Below are 19,109 nucleotides of genomic sequence, written 5' to 3'. Positions count from 1 at the left end.
ACTGTCCTCTTTCATTGCTTCTCACCTGCTGTGAGACCCCTTAACAAACAGCCATTGAGTTTATTAAGTTGCATAAGGAGCCTACATTTGCATATACAGCATGAGTATATTATTTTAGAATATACATGCTATTTTGACTATGCCAATAAAGCCCAAATAGTCACAGCTGTCAGCAAAATGATGGAAGTACAAAAAAAAAAAAAAAAACAAGGTAGACCACTCCTGAAGAACAATATCTGAGGTTGGCCTGTGCACATAGACAAAAGGAAGAAAAAGAAAATAAAAATAAAAATAAAAAATTTTATGTTCTGTTTTCTTTGTAAAATTCACATTAAAATTTTGTTTTACTTGTTACTCATTATCAGGCTCCCAGAGCCTCAGAAACCTCAAGTGAAGCCACCTGAGGATATTGTTCGAGCAAATCATTATGACCCTGAAGAAGATGAAGAATACTATCGGAAGCAGCTCTCTTACTTTGACAGAAGAAGTTTTGAGACCAAGCCTTCTGCACATACTCCTGCCAGCCATCACTCAGAGCCTGCCAAACCGGTCCATTCCCAGAGTCAGCCCAATTTCTCTAGTTATTCTTCAAAGTAAGTTGTTTCGCCTCAGACTTAGCTTTAAAACTGGGATGAAGCAAAAAGTTTCAATTGCATAATGTAGAGTTAACCAGATAGAGCTCAGTGCACTAAGGAAGTTAGGCACAGTGTGTCCCTCCGCACTGTGCCACTTTTAGAGGCTGTGGTAGGTGGTGTTTGCTGCCAACCCTAACATCAGATTCAGAGGTTCAATGGGAGGAAAATTGCTCAAATCAAGAGTTTCGATGAAAAGAGTGAACCGAGGACCCTCTAATTAATCGGAATCTTCAGTCTCTCCACATAGGGGCACATAAAATGTTAATCTTTTCCTTATTTCTGTTTTTGTCCAAGACATAAAAATAGGTAGGGGGGATAATGGAGAAATTCAGGTATTTTGGGGGTTTGGTTTTGTTTCCACAAAGGTAAGAAGAGCTTGCCTTTCAGCACAGGTATTCTTAGGGTCCAGCAGATTATCAGATGTGAAATGACAAGTTTCTTGGTTCTCAGTCTTTTTTCCCCTGTCTGCTTCTTCCTTCTTTTGTGGCTTCTGTGTTGGTACATTTTCTTCTTGTGCTTGGATATGTGCTTCCTGTTGGTAGATCTCTACTTAGACCCCAACAGAGTTTGCTACGAAGAGGTGGGGTATGATCCCACACATGTACTAGTGGGCTTATATGCCACAAAAATGAGACCCAGAGAAACAAAAACAGATGTGTTTTATCAGAGGATGTGTTTATAAAATTATGGGAGCTGCCCAAGCAAATCCTCAGTCAAAAGACAGATGGTCTGAAAGGCAGGATCCAAGAAGAGGTACTTGGGAATCTCTAACTTCAGAGGAGGACCACATTCATTACCAGATAAACTTCACCTCAGGAGGTGAGAGACATTCCGTTCTAGATGAAAATCCATTTCTAGTACACCTAGTGTAGTCTTTAAGTAAGTGGAACTGTGGTCAGACAAAAAGACGTGAATTTTGTGCTCAAAATTAAAGGCGTGCACATTTTTACTGAACCACAGCACTTAGGATTATCTTAAACTGAGTGATAACTAATACTGAGTGAAATTCTTCTAGAATATGTTTTGAAACTTGTAATGTGGAAGACCCAATTTAGTTATTTCTGTTTTCTGAGACATTAGTAAAGATATAGAAATCTCAATCTTCTTAACTCTTTTTTCCTATTGAAGAAACCTGCTTGTGGAAATTCAAATGCACACTTTGTACTGCAGTGGACAATGGCATTTAATAATACATTTTTTTTTAACACAAAATTAGGTGCTCGGCAATATCTAGATAGAGTATCAAGTCAGTTAAGCTCAGTTTTTGGTAATAGTAGTCCTTTATTTATTTATTTTTAAATGTGTAGGTGTCTTTTGTACACATGTATGTAAGTGAACTACACATGTGCTTGTACATGCCTGGTGCCCACAGAAACCAGAACAGACCGTCAGATACCTGGGAATTACAGTTACATATGGCTGTGAACAACTGTATGGCTGCTGGGAACTGAACCCAGGGCCTTCTGCAAGAACGAGCAGCAAGTGCTCATAACTGCTGAGCCATTTCTCTAGCCCCAAGTAGTCATTTATTTTGAATGTGTCTTTAATAAAAAGACAAAACAATGCATTTATCTGTTTTTGGAGAAGTGGGTGCATCGCAGTGCACACATAACATTCGCAGAACAGCTTTTGGGGTTGGTTCTCTCTTCCACTGTACTGGTCTAGGCAGAGGGAGGGTGGGAAAACTGACCTCGGGTTGTCAGGCTTCGAAGCAAGTGCTTTACTTGCTGACACTTCTTCCTGGCCCAGAAATTAGCATCTTTAGGTATTCTGTTAAACTTACTAATTGCTGTTAGAAGAGGACCAAGGGGTTTAAAGAGATACTTTATTCTTCTACATACCTGATAAATTAGGAGATAGCCTTAAAAATATATCTATGTCAGCGCTGGAGAAATGGCTCAGTGGTTAAAAACACTGGCTGCTCTCCCAGAGGATCCAGGTTCAATTCCCAGCACCCACATGGCAGCTCACAATTGTCTGCCATGCAGCTCACAACACCCTCACATAGACAAAACACCAATGAACATAAAATTAAATTTTAAAAATCTATATTTATGTTTAAATTTGCCAGTGAATCAGATGAAAAGTTGTTTTGTGTGTTTATTTGTTTGTTCATGTTTGGCTTTTTTTTTCCAAACACATTTGTTGTGGCTTTATTCTTTTGTTTGTTTGTTTTTACTAATTGATTTTACATCCTGATTGTAACCCCCTCCCTCATCTTTTCCTGATCCCATCCTCCTTCCCTCATCCCCCATCCCTGTCCCCTCGTCCTCTGAAAGGGGGAGCCCTCCTTCCTTGCCAACTGACCCCAATTGGGGTCAAGTCTCTTCAGGACTGCTTACTTCCTCTTCCTCTGTGGCTTGGGCAGGCCACCTCTCCAAGGTGAAGTAATCAAAGAGCAGGCAACAGAGTCCATGTCAGAGACAGCCCCTGGTCCCCTTACTAGAAGCCTATGTGAAGACCGAGCTGCCTGTTGGCTACATCTGAGCAGCTCTTCTCCATGCATAGTCCTTGGTTGTTGCATCAGTCTCTGAAGAGCCCCCTGGTGGCTTTTTGTTGTTGTTGTTGTTGCTTAATTTTTTGAGGCAGGGTCTCACTATTTTTGGCTGTCCTAGAACTCACTGTATAGAATAGGCTGTCTTCAAACTCAGAGATCTACCTGCCTCTGCCTCCCAAGTGCTGGGATTAAGAGCATGCACCAGGCCTGGCTTAAAAACTGTTTTTGGTTTCATGTTAATTTGATTTTTTCTTAAGAGTGAAAATTTAGTTATTTGTTTCAAAGTAGGGTCTAGAACACTCCCTAGAATCTAGTGTTTATTGAATTAATGAAGCTCAGTAAAGGGTACAGTGTGCTAGTTGTGTTATTCATCCACCCCACTGTTAATCGGCACAGATCTGGGAGGAACCCGTGTTAGTAATAGTTTTCATAGTTTAATTTTGCCATTGAATGAAATAGTGTCTGTTTTGCCATTTTACTACCTAATTGTAAGAAATAGATTGATGGCAGGTAGTACTTTGTTGTTGTTCATGTGACATTATTAGAGGAGAGAAGCTACGAGCATCGTCTCTGGCAGCTTTACAAATAAGTATCTACCCACCACAAGATTTAGCTTACTCCTAAAGATGGATGAGGACTTGCTGGAAAGAAAAAGAACATAGTTGATCATAGCCATGTTTGAAAGGTCAATGTGTTTCCATTTGCCAGTTCATCTTTATTAAGGGATCAGTATACCTGTCAGGTGAAGAGACATGTGTCTCTTCTCCTGTCTTTACTCATGTTGTTTCTTTTGTCCAGCGTTTCTTTTAACTGGGACTCATTTATTCAGAATTTGTTGACTATTCTGATTGTTGATTATTACCTTGCTTATCTCCTCTCCCCCCCACCACCCCCCTTTCTGAGACAGGGTTTCTCTGTAGCTCAGGCTGGCCTCAGATTCACAGATCCTGCCTGCCTCTGCTGGGATTAAAGACATGCACTGCCACCCCCCAAGGTCTTTTTTCTTTTATTTTTGGGTGGTGTTGGGTGTTGAGCCTAGGACCTGGAGTGTGATAGGCAAGTACTCCTACCACTGAGCTGCAGCTTATCCTGGCCCATTTCTTTGCTCACCATTAGCTGCTGTGGCGTATGTGTGCAGAAGTTGAGGATGAGAGTGCCTTTTTTCCTTTGGCAGTGGCAGCTAGAATATGTGGGGTGGGTGGGCAGGCAGGGCTAAGTTAACTGTGTGACAATATATTGCCAATTCCTTTGTCTAAGTGAGAGTGAGTGTATGTTCTTGTATGAAGCAAACTATGTTAAGATTGTGGATATTGGGTAATATGTTTAAGTGACATTTGCGTTCTATTTGCTGTAAAACTTCTTAGTTAGATTGACCATTTTCTTTCATTTTTCTATTGCGCTTGCTTTGCCATCACCTAGATTTCTTGGCTCTTACACTAGCTATGACTACTTGAAAAGGAACATCAAGTGGTAAGAATGGCATTGATGTGAGGCTGTTCCATGAGATGTCCCTCACTGTGTCATTGGCATTATGTGCACTTTCAGACCTTAATGTTTTCTTGTAACATTTAAGTCCAAATACTTGTAAGCGAGGTACCAGCTAAATTTGAAGCTAATAGTAAAACTAGATTTCTTCAACAAAAATATTGTGTGAAAACAAATACACATTTCAAATACATGCTATTGTCTGTGCACATAACGCCGGTGCAGCTTGGCACTCTGCAGTAAGGCTCAGATGGCAGCGTTGCAATTATGGGTCTGTTTAGATTTCTGTTTAAATTTTATATGCTACTTATTAACAATTGGCAATTTGAAAAACTAAGGATACATGGCACAAATTTTACTAGACAAGCCTTGTAAAGGAAAGCAGTGTCTCCTACTCTAGCAATCATTAAACAAAGAAAAAGAACAGGAAACCAGGGCAGATTTTAAAGATGCCCTGCTTTTCCAGTGCTACTGTAGCACGACCCTGTCCATCCACTGACTGACAGTGTCTTAATTTTCCCAATATCAGCCAAGTTGAATAGTTGAGTCAGAGGTCCTATGGCTCAAATAGGCAAGTCCTTTTATTTATCTGGCTCTTTGCTGGAAAAGCTTGTCAACTTTGGGGGATATAACATCATGTTTAATGGTGCTTAGAGTATGCTTGACACCAAGACTTTGAACCTGAGATACAAAATTAGAAGTGAACTTAAGGAAAGTTTGTGCCAAAATAAGATTTCTCAAAATATTTGCAAAACTTCCATAAATTTATGTTTATAAATATCACAAATAAAAAGTATACCCAAAATTTCATCCGCCTTTTAATTGATATCTTCTGGATGTTTTACTAATATTCTTCAAGTATCTGTGCTGTCTTGACATTTCTTGTGCTGATGAATTTGTTTGTAAGTTTTGGTAGAGTAGCCATCTATACTCATGAGAATAAATTGTGACATTTCCAGACACTCTTATTTTTACTTATTTATTTACTTGTTTATTTATTTATTTTAAGATTTAAGGATATTTTAGAAACAACAACTTGTTTTGTGATTGAGTTCATTTTCCAGTATTGGAATTTCTTCTTCCTTTTTTCTTTTAAATAGGGGAAAACCTGAAACTGATGCTGTGGATAGATCGTTTGGTGAGAAACGTTATGATCCAATTCAGGCCACGCCTCCTCCTCCTCCATTGCCCTCACAGTACACCCAACCAGCCCAACCTATGTCCAGCTCTTCTCTCCAGTTACATTCCAAGGGCGTCCAGGGTGAAGGTAGGACGTTAAGAAGTTGACATGTTACTGTAATAGTGATGTTCATGAACTTAAATTCTTATTTTGAAGCTTAGGTAACTTTAACATTTAAAAAAAAAACAGTTCAAAGGGTGTTTGGGCCGATAACGATGAAAATAAAGATTTTGTTGAAAATGTATGTCCTCTGGGCATGGTAGTTCACATCTTTAATTCCAGCACTCTAGAGGCAGGGACAGATGAATGTGAGTGTGAGGCCACCTGGCCCACTTAGTAAATTCCCCGTCAGCTAGGACTACATAGTAAGTCAGTCTCACCGAAGAGGTGTTGTGTGTTGTCTCCTGTTTATATATGATCATTAGATTGGATGAGCCTTGTAGCTAAAGGGGTTTTTGTCTTTTTTCTTTTTTTAGCTTAATTTCTAAGCCAATCTCCAAATCTTAAAAGCAGTACCTGTTCACTGGTGGGTCTCACTTTAAATATTTGAGAGCCATAGACATGGCTCAGCAGGTCAAGTTGCTTCCCAGGGTCTAATGTGACTTCTAACCCTGGAGCCCACACCATAAAGGGAAAAGAACTGAGCCCAGCCAGTTCTCTGCTGACATTGAATACTGTCAATGGCGTGTTCACCCCCACACTCTAAATAAGTAAGCTATAATATTAAATATTTAAATAGTGCTTTTAAGACTTGTTATGCTCTGCTGTAAGATATGGGTGTAAGAAAGCCGTGTAATTTTACACAGAAAGGATCTTGCGTTGTCATCCTTCAATAAGATCTCAGTGAATGTAGCTTACTCTTTGAATAAGTAGATAATATTTTACCCTAATATAATGCAATTTATCTCTTCTTGGCATTTGTTTGTTAGAACCTCTCTGTTACATGGGAGTCAGATTAGAGGGTGATAGTCTTGAAGAATACTAGTTATCATACATGTAGGTCCTGTGGTAGTACATGCCTTTAGCTCCAGCACTTTGGAGACAAAGACTAGCCAGGACTATACAGCAGATTCTTTTGGTTTTGGTTTTTCAAGACAGGGTTTCTCTGTGTAGCCCTGGCTGTCCTGGAATTCATAGTTCTGCTTGCCTCTGCCTCCCAAGTACTGGGATTAAAGGCATGTGCCATAACCACCAGGCTATACAGCAAATTCTATGCACAGTTAAGAGACCTATATAAGGAAAAAGAAACAAATAGTGGAAACAGACTTTTTTTTTCCCTTTTTGCTGGTTTCCCTTTGTAAAGAAGAAATATTTGTTTTTCCCATAAGTGATCCTAGCTGTAGGGGTTTGCTGGTATTTATTTGTTTTAATAGGTACCTTTTATCATAGTTAGGAAGTTGTCTCTATTCTTAGTTTGCTGAAAGCATTTTGTTGAATGTTTTTTTTTTTTTTTTTCTTGGGAGCTGTAGAAAAGGCTCAGTGTTTAAGGAGCACTTGCTGCTCTTACCGCAGACATGGGTTTGCCTCCCGGCTCCACATCAGGCAACCCTCCATTGCCTGCTCCAGAGGCTCCAACATCATATTCTGGCCTTCACAGGCACCAGGCACAGATGTGGGAGCATATATACATGTGGTCACACACATACATAAAACAAGAATCTAGCACTGCAGAGGCAGAGGCAGCTGGATCTCTGTGAGTTTGCGGTCAGCCTGATATAGAGCAAGTTTCTGGACAGCCAAGGCCACATAGAGAAACCCTGTCTCAGGGAAGGGGGAGAGGCAGAGTCTTTAAAATTAAAAATTTTAAACTTCTTTTTTTTTTTGGTGAGACAGGGTTTCTCTGTGTAGCCTTAGCTGTCCTAGACTCGCTTTGTAGACCAGGCTGGCCTTGAACTCACGGAGATCCACCTGCCTCTGTTCTCCAAGTGCTGGGATCACAGGCTCGTGCTACTGCACCCAGCAATTTTTTCTTAATTTAATAAGGTCATCTGATTTTTCAACTTTATTATGTTAGTGTGATTACAGTACCATGTTCATGAAGAATTTGGATTAATATAGTTTATTTTTATGTCACATTTGCCTGATGAGTAAGTTGGTGTCATACTGCATAGTGCTTTGAGCTTTACTTTTATTCTTATAAAGAAACAGGTGTAATTAATACTGATGACCACATAAACATTTTTTAAGTATCTTCTCCCAGTGGGTGGTTGCTACCCCTTTGTTTTTTTAAGGCTTTGGGTAAGGGTAAGTTTTCCATACTGATGTATTCCATATAGTCAGATTTGTCCTTCTGTTTCTAATTTGTGCTATGGATAGTGGAACAAAGTTTCTCAAGACATCTGTCTTAGGAAGCCAGCGCTTACATAGCCTCATGCTGAATCTGAGGGACAGTACAACTTGTGTTCCTTAACATCACTTAGGACCCAGGACTTCACTTCAATACCAAGACATGTTATGGCAGTAGAGAAATCAAAGGGTTGTTAAAATGGTCTTCAGGAAGTTTTTAAAAAACATGTATGTTTGTTTTTCAGGCAATTCAGTATCATTGGATTTTCAAAACTCGTATCTGTCCAAACCAGACCCACCCCCATCTCAGAGTAAGCCAGCAACCTTCAGACTGCCAGCCCGAGAAGACCCTGCCCAGACTTTCTATCCCCAGAAAAGCTTCCCAGACAAAGCTCCAGTTAATGGAGCTGAACAGACTCAGAAAACTATCACTCCAGCTTACAATCGATTCACACCAAAGCCATACACAAGCTCTGCCCGGCCATTTGAACGCAAATTTGAAAGCCCAAAGTTCAATCATAATCTTCTGCCAAGTGAAACTGTACATAAACCTGAATTGTCTTCAAAGACTCCCACTTCTCCAAAAACTCTTAGGAAAGCTCATAGTTCAGCACAGCCTCCCGAGTTTGACAGCGGAGTTGAAACTTTCTCTGTCCACACGGATAAGCCTAAATATCAAATAAATAATGTTAGCACGGTGCCTAAAGCTATTCCTGTGAGGTAAGATATTGATTTGCCTTCGTTTAAAGTATTTAAAGCCTGACAAGTTTTTCTTTTTGTTTTTGTTTTTTTAAATGGGAATGCTGAGTGGTCAAGAGATTTAAGAGCCGTAACCCGGATGGCCTTAAACTCTCTCTATAGATAGCCTGCAGCTGGCAGGGATCCTCCTGCCTCCCAAGTGCTTAGTTTGAGGTATGATAAAACTTGAATTGATTGTTTGAATTTTATCTGTAAACTAAACTTACTATAGTAAATACCATTTTGTGAAGGTCCTGTCGGAGATCTAAGATGTCAGTCAGATTATAAAGCTAATGAGCATATATCATCAGGAGGGATTGCCATCATCCCTGTATCACCAGTGCTCAATTGAGAGACAGAGCAGTCTGCCCAACCAGCATCACATAGCTGTGGGGGGTTAAGCCATTTAACTTCTGGTCATCTAATCTTCCAGCCAATATCTTTAGCTAACTGACCTCCTTTAGCCACCTAACTTAACTTCTACCAGGGGCAGGTGCATTGAGGACTAATGAGCAAACATAGCTATTCCTCATTTACTATTTATTCAGCACGGGTGCTGGAAAGAGTCGAAAGGTAATAACCTCAAGTGGCAATTGAAAACAGTAGTAATGCAATTGAGTCTACTAGAGCCTCACCCAGACAGTCTTTTCCATCTGCTTGTTACATAGACTCAGTTTAGCCTCTTTAGACAGTTTCAGGTCCACAAAAGAGAAGGACTCACAAGTAGAACCAAGGACCAGCAAGGTCCCCTGAAGTCTGCTTCTCAAGGTGCTTAGGTCAGTCTACTTTCCTGTACAGATCTAGAAGGGCTCTTGCTATGGAGGGGCTACATGGTGTTACCATATCTGGTGATGGGCTCTGTTCCTTTTCCATTTACTTTAGGAGTTTACTCTGACCCTGCAGTCAAGCTGCAGAGAATCTGTGGCTTCCCTTCATGTCATCAGTCCATCTTTTTTGTCACATTAAAATTCTGCCTTAAAATGTCTCGTCACAAAGCCTTGATAACTTAGCTTTCAATTTTGAAACAGTCATACCCTCTGCCTTTGGTAACATTTTGAAGTTACCAAAAAAATGCTCTATCATTCTTGGGTCTTTGAGGTGTGTACTGTACAAGCGCTTACATCTGGAACCTTGAAAGCTTTACCTCTGGCAGCCTGGCCATCAGGATTCTGAGTGTACTAAGGAAGGGCAGTGTGTGTGTGTGCATTGAAGTTCTAAAGTCCACCACAGTCTCCATTACAAGCTTTTCTCTGTTTGGTCAGTGCTGAGCAAGTGAGTCCTCCATTGTTTTCTGTTACCAACTGAGCTGTGACTCATCATGACTTAGAGCATCCACTTCATGGATGTTTACTATAAAGACCCATGCTAGCTGTGAGAGCAGCGTACATTGAAATTACACTGGTAATTATTGTAGCCTTCAAAAAGGCAGTTTTAATTTTTCTGGAAAGGGTATGTTCTTAGCCGTTCCTCCTTTCACTAAGAACTGCTTGGAGAAATACGGTTAAACACTTACTATAACAATAATAAAAGGAGAGCCCATATGTATTATTAGGATTTTCACTTGCCGTTTCTGATCCCTCAGTCAATCGGCTGTGGAAGAAGATGAAGATGAGGATGGTCATACTGTGGTGGCTACAGCCCGTGGCATATTTAACAGCAATGGTGGTGTGTTGAGTTCTATAGAAACTGGTGTTAGTATAATTATCCCACAAGGCGCCATTCCTGAAGGAATTGAGCAGGAAATCTACTTCAAAGTCTGCAGGGACAATAGCATCCTTCCACCTTTAGATAAAGAGAAAGGTAAGTGTGCTCCTCATCTGCTTCACTGGAGTAACTCCTGCACTGTCCTGCGTGTCCCTCACTGTTTACAGTGGCCAGCCACAGGCCTTAGCTGGAAGCCTCCTCTCAATGTTCAGGCAAAGTACAAACAACAGAGGGCCTCTCAGCTGAGCTTTCTGCAGAGAATTGGTATTACTGGCATGTGGTGGTGGGGCACAGTGGAGGCATGAGGGCCTCTTCTGCACAGAGTCTTGCCTTTCATTGTGAAATAAAAAGTGATGTCAGAGTGATGGCTCAGTGGTTAAGGGCGCTGTTCCAAAGGACCCGGGTTCAATTCCCAGCATCCACATGGCAGCTCACAACTGTCTATAACTCCATTTCAAAGGGATCTGATACCTTCACACTGATGCACATAAAATAAAAATTAAATGAATTATATAAAAAAAAAAAGTGATGTCAGATGGCAGGCCATTAAGCAGTCCTCACACATGACTGCCATGTGTTTTGCCTGATCGAATCAAATTTGTCAGTCCTTCTAGTTCAAAAAGATAGTTAGGTATCATTCACTCAAGAAGGCTTTGCCTTGCCTGTCTGCTATTACCTCAAGTGTCTAACACTCAGTACAGTGAATGAAATGTCCTTAGAAGATGGTATAGCTTATTTCTGAGCAGTGTAAGGCAACCAAGAGTGCCATCTTCACAGCCTTTCTGACTCCATCAGTACACTGTGCTGATGGACTGCGGTGTGACTCTCTGAACAGTTTGCTTTCACTAAATACAGTAACCCACTTTCTTGGTATACTCTGCCTTAAAAACATTAGGACTGATACTGTTGGTCATGTTTGAATCCCTGAATGCATGTGTTGCGAACACTTAAAAATGAAAGGCGTAGGCTGGCAAGATGGCTCAGTGGGCAAAGGTTCCTGCCACCAAGCCTGGAGACCTGAATCTGATCCGTGGCCCCATGTAATCAAAGAAGAGAACTGATTCTGACCTCCACCAGTACAACATGTCATGTGCATGTACACATGTGCACATGTGCACGCACCTGTACAAACACATACAACCCCAAATTAAATTTTTTCCAGCAAAATGTCTAATATTTGCAAAAAGTACATGTGAATGTCTTATGCTATAGACTTACACTGGAATACAGTAGCCACTGGCTACATGGGGTTTTTATATCATTCTGGAAATGTAAAATAAGCACCGGAAAGACTGAGTGTACTGGTTTTGTGTTGAAATATTGTTTCAGCCACATTGTTAGGCAGAATAGTAAAATGAATGTAACTTTTTTTTTTTACTTGAATGTATCTATTAAAATTGTAGCATCCACTGTATTTTTCTTAGTACTGCTGTGTAGAACTGCCCTCATTTAGCTTTAGCAAGCACGCCCTCGGAGGGAGTGTGAGCTTGTGTCTAATGGAAAGATTTCATCGCCCTTGCCCTTCTCCCTGTTCGACTCCAGGTGAAACTCTGCTGAGCCCCCTAGTGATGTGTGGGCCCCACGGCCTCAAGTTCCTGAAGCCCGTGGAGCTACGCTTGCCACACTGTGCGTCCATGACTCCTGACGGTTGGTCTTTTGCTCTAAAATCATCCGACTCCTCGTCGGGTATGCTGTCTTCACTCTGTCCTCTGGGGCTTTGGGTACTGTCACTGATTAATGCCTGTCCTCCTGGTGTTCCCCAGGCTGTGTGTGAACAAATCTTCACTCTGTCCCTGTGGCCTTGTAAGCATCACTACTCTTTGAAATGTATTTGTGGTGCATATGCTGTAAATGTATATGGAACCATAGAGACTTTCCTACTTTTTAACAATTGGTGATTTGTCTAAAGATTGGCTGTTCTTGGGGCTCCAAAAATTTACAATCTATCAGATTTTTCAAGGTGCAAAATGTTTATACTAGCCTTAGAGAAAGTTTCCACAGTGATGGTGCCTGGCCAAGGGTTTTTGTTTCGTTTTGTTTTCAGCGTGAACCTCTAAGTAGCTCCTGTTAACGCCCTGTTGCAAGTGACTTTTGCTTTTTGGCTAATGATTTCAAAGCTTCCACTGTATTTTCATATTTCTCACTTGAGTAACTTAAAAGTCGGTTTTTATTACCAATATTGTTCACCCTAAGAGGGTTCATAAAAAAACAAAAATTCAAAGTTTTGCGCCTAAATGTGTATAAATCAGTGAGCATTAGTAAGGTTCAGTTTGGTCCAGTATAAAATAAAGATAATGATATAAAATTTACAATAGGTCATATTTAAGCATTCCCCAAGGGGGGTAAAAAAGCCTTGTAGACTAGCTTAAGTAGTGAAGGAAAAATTAAGCAGTATTGGAAATGGACATTCAGAGACAGGGAGAATGTGGCAGGTTTGAAGCTAGCTTTATCCAAACTGCCTGCTACAGGTGCTTGTGCTATATGGGACCTTACCTGATGTGCATATGAGCTACACAGTCATTGTTTCCCGCATTCATGTGGGACTGTTCACTTGTACTGAGACCACACACTTTCTGTGGGCATTGGGTTGTGTTCACTCAGAAAATAAATACACCTTTGTGTAATCCAGTGCAGCAGTAAGACTACATCGCTGCTACTAGCCTATACATAGAGTTACTTAATTGCAACAAAGACTAATACAGTGGAAAGAAACTTAAAACCTAATGATGAGGATGCCTTTGATTTCTAGAGTTGTCATAATTTTCTAGCTGTCTGAATAATTTGTTCTCTAGTAACACATAAACCCATCGGTATCTGAAATTCAGTGACGCCTTATTAAACATAGTTGATGCATTATTGAATGTAATGTATATCTTACTCTACACAAGGCGCCCAGCTGGTATGGTTATAGCCAGCATTTGTGGTAGGGGCTGCCTCCTGTATTACAAGAGCGCTGGTGGCTTGCTGGCCTCAGGTCTGTGGGGCCATTTGCAACAGAAGCATCTCCACACACTGTCCCACATGCACAGGAGCACTTTTGGCCCAGGAAGAATCAGCAGCTTTGATTCTCAACACCCTTGGCTACAGCAGAGAGTTTCCCCATCATTCTTAGTTTATACCCACTGCCAAGTCTTTGTGCAGGGTGCAAATCTGAAAATACCAAGAGCTTCTTCAAAACCCAAACACCCAAGACCTCAGACCTACATAGCCAGCGGGTGTTTAGATTCCCACAAATGCCGCAATGATTTTGTTGCACAGGTAGAAGTGGGGGAAGCTCTGGCGCAGTCTGTTTGACTTTGTGAGGGGCAGAGTCTTCAGGAAGTAGGTTCTGCAGAACTGGGCGGAATGTCCTGTGTGTGCAGTGACCACATGTGAGCAGTGATTTCTCAGACTCTGCTCAAGTGGGTTACCATACAGTGCTGTCCAAAAGCAAGGTGTGGTCAATAGTTGTGTACACTGAGCAGCAGGGCCAAGTGTCTCAGCTGTGTGACTGCCCAAGTCTGGATAACTCTTAGTCCTATATTGTAAAGGCCAATGAATTGAATAACATAGGAAACCTCTAAAACAGCATTCAAATGCTTGTAGCCAGCAAGCTTACTTAAAATAAAGCACCAAGTTTGAATATAAGTATATTTGAAGAAATAGAAGAAAATTCTATGTATGTTTACATTTGTTCCATAATAGCAAAGCATTGTGGGTAGCAGTCCAGACAACCCTAAATGATATCAAAATCTTTTTCTTTCATAGGTGACCCTAAAACCTGGCAAAACAAGTGTCTTCCTGGAGATCCAAATTACCTTGTTGGAGCCAACTGTGTTTCAGTCCTGATTGACCACTTTTAATTCTTAGAGTATAGGAACTGGACTAAGCAATGTGAACATGGATTGAACTTACTAAATCTAAATGGAACCACTCTATTGAGTATTATATTTTCTTAGAATTTATACTGCAATTAGTAATATGAAGCATTTGTTGGGACTGACGAAGATTAGTGAGCATGCCCCTGAGCCACGGTCAGAAAACATGCTACCAGCTATGTGTTATTGAATGAAGAGCTGTCTGGTGTTGGCTAGAGGTTCAAAGATATTTTGCTTTGTAATGATTTTTGTACTTTTTTATGGTCACTGCTTAACTTCACATACTGATTTCCGTTAAAAATACCAGCCAGTAAATGGGGGTGCATTTGAGTTTTGTTCTTTCCAAAGTACACTCAAACTTTATTATGGCCTTGGCCTAGCATACACATTTTATTTTATTATGCATGAGGTAATGTGCACACATTTTTTACAAATGCACCTGGAATATATAACCAGTGTAGTGGATTTAACAGAAATGTACAGCAGGGGGATTTATAACTTGGGGAGGGGGGGTCAAATGAAGACAATTACTTATTGTATATGAAAACACATTTCTCTTAGGGAAGGACACCAAAGCATGTGAGCCTGGTTCCATGGCCTCTGAATCTATAAATTAACATATCACCACAGACATCTAACCAGCAGGAATGCCTTACCCTCATGTTTTTAATTCTTAGATCATTTCGCTGTGTATTACTAAGTTTTTATGAGTTTTGTGCATATCTAGATACTGTATCATGAAAAAGATTGAGTAAATTGTGGACTTGATGGTTTCAGAAATGTGTAAATCACCTGGAAGAAAATAATGGTGTGACTTAAAATATTTTTTTTTTTTGACAAGGGGGAGTGGTGGTCTTTTGTTCTTTGGGCTATGCATCTGAAATGTTTGATGTTTTCAGGACGCATGTACATAATGCGTGCATACCACTTTTGTTCTTGGTTTGTAAATTAACTTTTATAAACTTTACCTTTTTATACATAAACAGAACCAAGTTTCTAAGGCTACCTTTGTATTTTCTCCTGTACCTCTTGAGCCTTGAACTTCGACCTCTGCAGCAATAAAGCAGCATTTCTACACATACAAGGTCATTTTTTTAAGAAAAAGAATGCACAGAGTTGTTACATTTTTAAGTGCTGCATTTAAAAGATACAGTTACTCTAGTTTGATTAAATTCTTGCAAAGTATCCCTTCTGTAAAATTTGTGATACAATGCTGTGCCCTAAAGTGTATTTTTTTACTAATAGACAGTTTATTATGGCACATCAGCACGATTTCTGTTTAGATAATACATCACTACATTCTGTTAATCATTAGGTGTGAAAGGATTTCTTTTGTGGTTATTAAAAATCTCAAATTTCTAAATCTGCAAGAATAAAACTTTTTAAAATACAGTATTAGTTTGGTTTATTTGCCCCTTGCTTCCCATTTTAAGTAACTCTAGTCATGTTAAATTTTTGTCTGTGGCACATGCTGGTGTAGGCTAGAGATGAACGTCAGCTATCTCTCTGTCATTTTCCACCTTATTCTTTGAGGCAGGATCTTGTACCAAACCTGGAGCTCTCTGATTTGGTCAGCCTGGCTGGTCAGCAGAATCCAAGGATCCACTTGTATCTATCGCCCCACTTCCCAACATCACCAGCGTTACAGACATGTTAAACCACGCACTCAGTTTATGTGGGTGCCGAGCATCCAAATTCAGGTCCTCATGCTTGCATGACAAACACATTTTATCCGCTGAGCCATCTCTCCAGCACCTATAATTTTGTTTAGAGCCCTTGCAGTAATCAGCCATGTCACCCATCGTTCTAGGTAAAATGTCTATGCTGAGTCTCATTTCTCACGACCACTGTGTACTGTGGAATAGACATGCTAGTCGCAGGCTAGTAGGCAGACCATGGGCTGCTCTGTGTTCTCCACATTGTGTCTGTTCCTTAGGACCAGTTTGTGCATGCTTCTCTCCCAAACATTTTATAACATGGGCACTTTATTATGCCACTGCAAGTGAAGAAAATGATTTTTAATGGCTGTGAATATGCACTGCTAATCTTAAGCGCCTCCTTTGCTGACATTAGTTATCTCTGTGCAGTTTTAGTGCACATCTTTGTTGATGTAGCCCGTCTTTGTGGGTTTGTTTTTTTCTGAATATAAAATTTATATGCATGTTACCCTTTCTAGGTGTATTGTTTTCTAAATTTTGGTAAGTACATCCTACTTGCCTAGGAAACCATGTATCTATGAATACTAAAACTTAATTTTTGTTAAAGTTTTACCGTAGTTAATATGTAGAATGATTTCTTCACCCCACTCTAATAATACCTTGTACGCTCTAGCCCTTGGTAACTTAAAATCTCTTTTCCGTTGCTATAGCTTTGCCTCTTTGAGGATGTCAGAAATGGGGTCAGACACTATGTAGTCTTGGGGTCTGGCTTCTTTCACATCACATGATACAGTTGAGATTCATAGATGATGTTGCAGCCGTTGGCAGCTGTTTGTTTCAATAGTTGTGCCACTGTGTGGCACTGTACCAGATTTTATATATCCATTCTCCTCGAGGAACTTTGCGGTTGTTTCCGCATTTGGGAGATTATTGTAAAGTAGCTGTAAACATTTACATAGAAATTTTTATATGAATATAACTTTGGTTTCACTTGACTAAATACCTCTCAAAGTGATCATTGGCTCATACATTATCTTTTTAACACAAATAACGGCAAAGATTCTGCTAATTGTTTTGTGGTATCTGTGCCACTCTTGATTGAAGTCCCCAATCTTTTGAGGGTCCCCTTGCTCCAGTCTCTCTGGCAGTCGTCATTATTTCTCTTGGTCTTTCTGCCGAGCTGACATCTCGTGACTCATCATACCTCATCTTTTGGTATAGCATCTGTTGAAATATTTCCTATTTCTAATTAGGTCATAGGGGGCAGAGGACATGGCTCCGTCATTAAAGTGCCTCCTGTGCAAGCATGAGGACATGTTAGGAACCCCCACACCCTCGAAGAAAAGCTCAGGTGTGACAGTGAGCGCTTGTAATCTACCACTGGGACACTGAGATGGGTCTTGGTGCTTGCTGGCCAGACAGCCCAGCAGAATTGGTGCGTCTCAAAGAATGAGGTGGAGAGTGATAGAGGAAGACGTCCGCTACCTGTCTGTCCTTCGTGCACGCATTAACAGGGACTATACCACATACGCAGAAAGCCTTGTTTATCGGGCTCTGAGAGCTTCATGTGTGTCCTTGTTTAATATGTAATTAAGACACCCTTAGTGCTAGCTTTCAGAATGGAAGTTACTTGAAATCTAGCTTTTTTTTATTTGTTCTTTCAAAGATTGCTTTGGATGCATACCTAAGAATGCATTGCCTAACCTGTGGCACAAAGAATTTTTAGTTTTTCTCACTGATTTTTTTTTTAACTTTATATTTATGGGCAGTTTTTGAGTTGGTTTTATATGTAGCATGAGCTATGAGCGTTGGGACTTATTGTGTCCTGTGTTTTCATGTCCATATTCTAAATACATAAGACTTAACCAAGACATTGGGTTTCCATATATAAGTTATTGGAAGGACCGTAACTCAGCACGTCTGTTATTAATGCCTCTCTGGCCTTCACTGCTTGTGTAAACACCAGGCAATACTTATCTTTTGCTCCTTAGTTTTGACAGGAATAATGACATTTCTTTTCCCCAAAGCCATCTTTGCACGGTACTGAGCATGTTGGATGAAGTAATTCATATACTCTGGAAACCCAACATTTTCCTTTTCTTACACCATTAGCATTGGTTGGGAATTTAGTTACTGTCTAGTGTTAGCGTCAGTTCTTCCTTGCTTTGGCCTCTTAGCAAATACATTTTTGGTATAGTACACAAGTATTGGTACCCAGGTAAGTAGAGACAGACCTTGACACCAGGTGTGGGCTTCTAGTCAAGGATGCAGTAGCTAGTAAGGGATGTTGACTGCAAATTCAGCCAGGGCTGCTAAGCAGGCAGGCAAAACTAGTTTAGTTTGCCTCGATGCACGGTTTGAAATCACTGTGAACCTCGTGTGGTGTTTTCAATATAGTTTGCAGGACGTATACCATAGGGCTGTGCCCAGATGCATCCCAAATCAAGTCTTGGAAGCTTTGGGGCCCAAGAGGAAGGTGTCTCTGTGCTTAGTGTAAGTGGAGTACTGCAGAGATCATTTTAATGCGCTGTCATTCACAGAGCATACTGGCATCGCCACCTTGATCCCAGTAAAAGCGTGATTAGTGGCTTTTCTTTTACTTCTTAAGTGTGCTTTCCTTTGAAACTACTTGGCGTCAGAGGAGCTAATCCCAAGGGGATAGAGCTCCTATTTTTAGAATCACAAAGAAGGTATACAATAAACGTGGAGAACTTCAGTTCAAAACTAAGATGGATAAAACTTGGAGCCACAAACTTCCCTCAGGGATATCTAGAGCTTCCTCTGAGTTCCCCCATTGTCACTCAGGTCAGGGGGAACTAAGCTGCGTGGAAGTGAAACCTTCGCCCTTCTACATGTTGACACTCCATTTGCTGTGTAAACTGCCTCGAGTTATGCTTCTATTGCCAAGGAGACCACCTGTCTATGAAGATTGGTGTTTTGCCAGCTCAAGCAGCACCAGGGTGAGAAGATGTATATATGGATGTTGACGTACTTGAGACATGGCGATTAGCAGGGTATGGAAGAACCTTCTCTAAAATCTGCCCTTTGCACTGTCCATGGAGAAGTTAG

The 19,109-nt window shown here is 40.6% G+C and overlaps 1 protein-coding gene across 9 annotated transcripts in view; it reads left to right on the top strand.

The window, feature by feature from the left end:
• The window catches only part of Tjp1 (tight junction protein 1), a 241,628-nt gene extending 225,854 nt beyond the window's left edge, over nt 1–15,774 (top strand). For 3 of the 9 annotated variants that reach the window (XM_060367285.1, XM_060367288.1, XM_060367291.1), the window contains 6 exons: nt 366–593; nt 5,718–5,884; nt 8,329–8,803; nt 10,404–10,621; nt 12,068–12,151; nt 14,273–15,774. In XM_060367285.1, coding sequence (XP_060223268.1) covers nt 366–593; nt 5,718–5,884; nt 8,329–8,803; nt 10,404–10,621; nt 12,068–12,151; nt 14,273–14,367 — 1,267 coding nt within the window. In that variant the 3' untranslated portion in view covers nt 14,368–15,774. Of the gene's footprint in view, nt 1–365; nt 594–5,717; nt 5,885–8,328; nt 8,804–10,403; nt 10,622–12,067; nt 12,212–14,272 lie in introns of all 9 variants that reach the window. The other 6 variants (XM_060367284.1, XM_060367287.1, XM_060367290.1 and 3 more) reach the window with 2 other exon arrangements.
• The last annotated feature ends 3,335 nt before the right edge of the window (nt 15,775–19,109 follow it).

Source organism: Meriones unguiculatus, chromosome 14, assembly GCF_030254825.1.
Source record: "Meriones unguiculatus strain TT.TT164.6M chromosome 14, Bangor_MerUng_6.1, whole genome shotgun sequence".
NCBI classification, from domain to species: domain Eukaryota; kingdom Metazoa; phylum Chordata; class Mammalia; order Rodentia; family Muridae; genus Meriones; species Meriones unguiculatus.
This window is presented reverse-complemented; position numbering and strand designations above follow the sequence as displayed.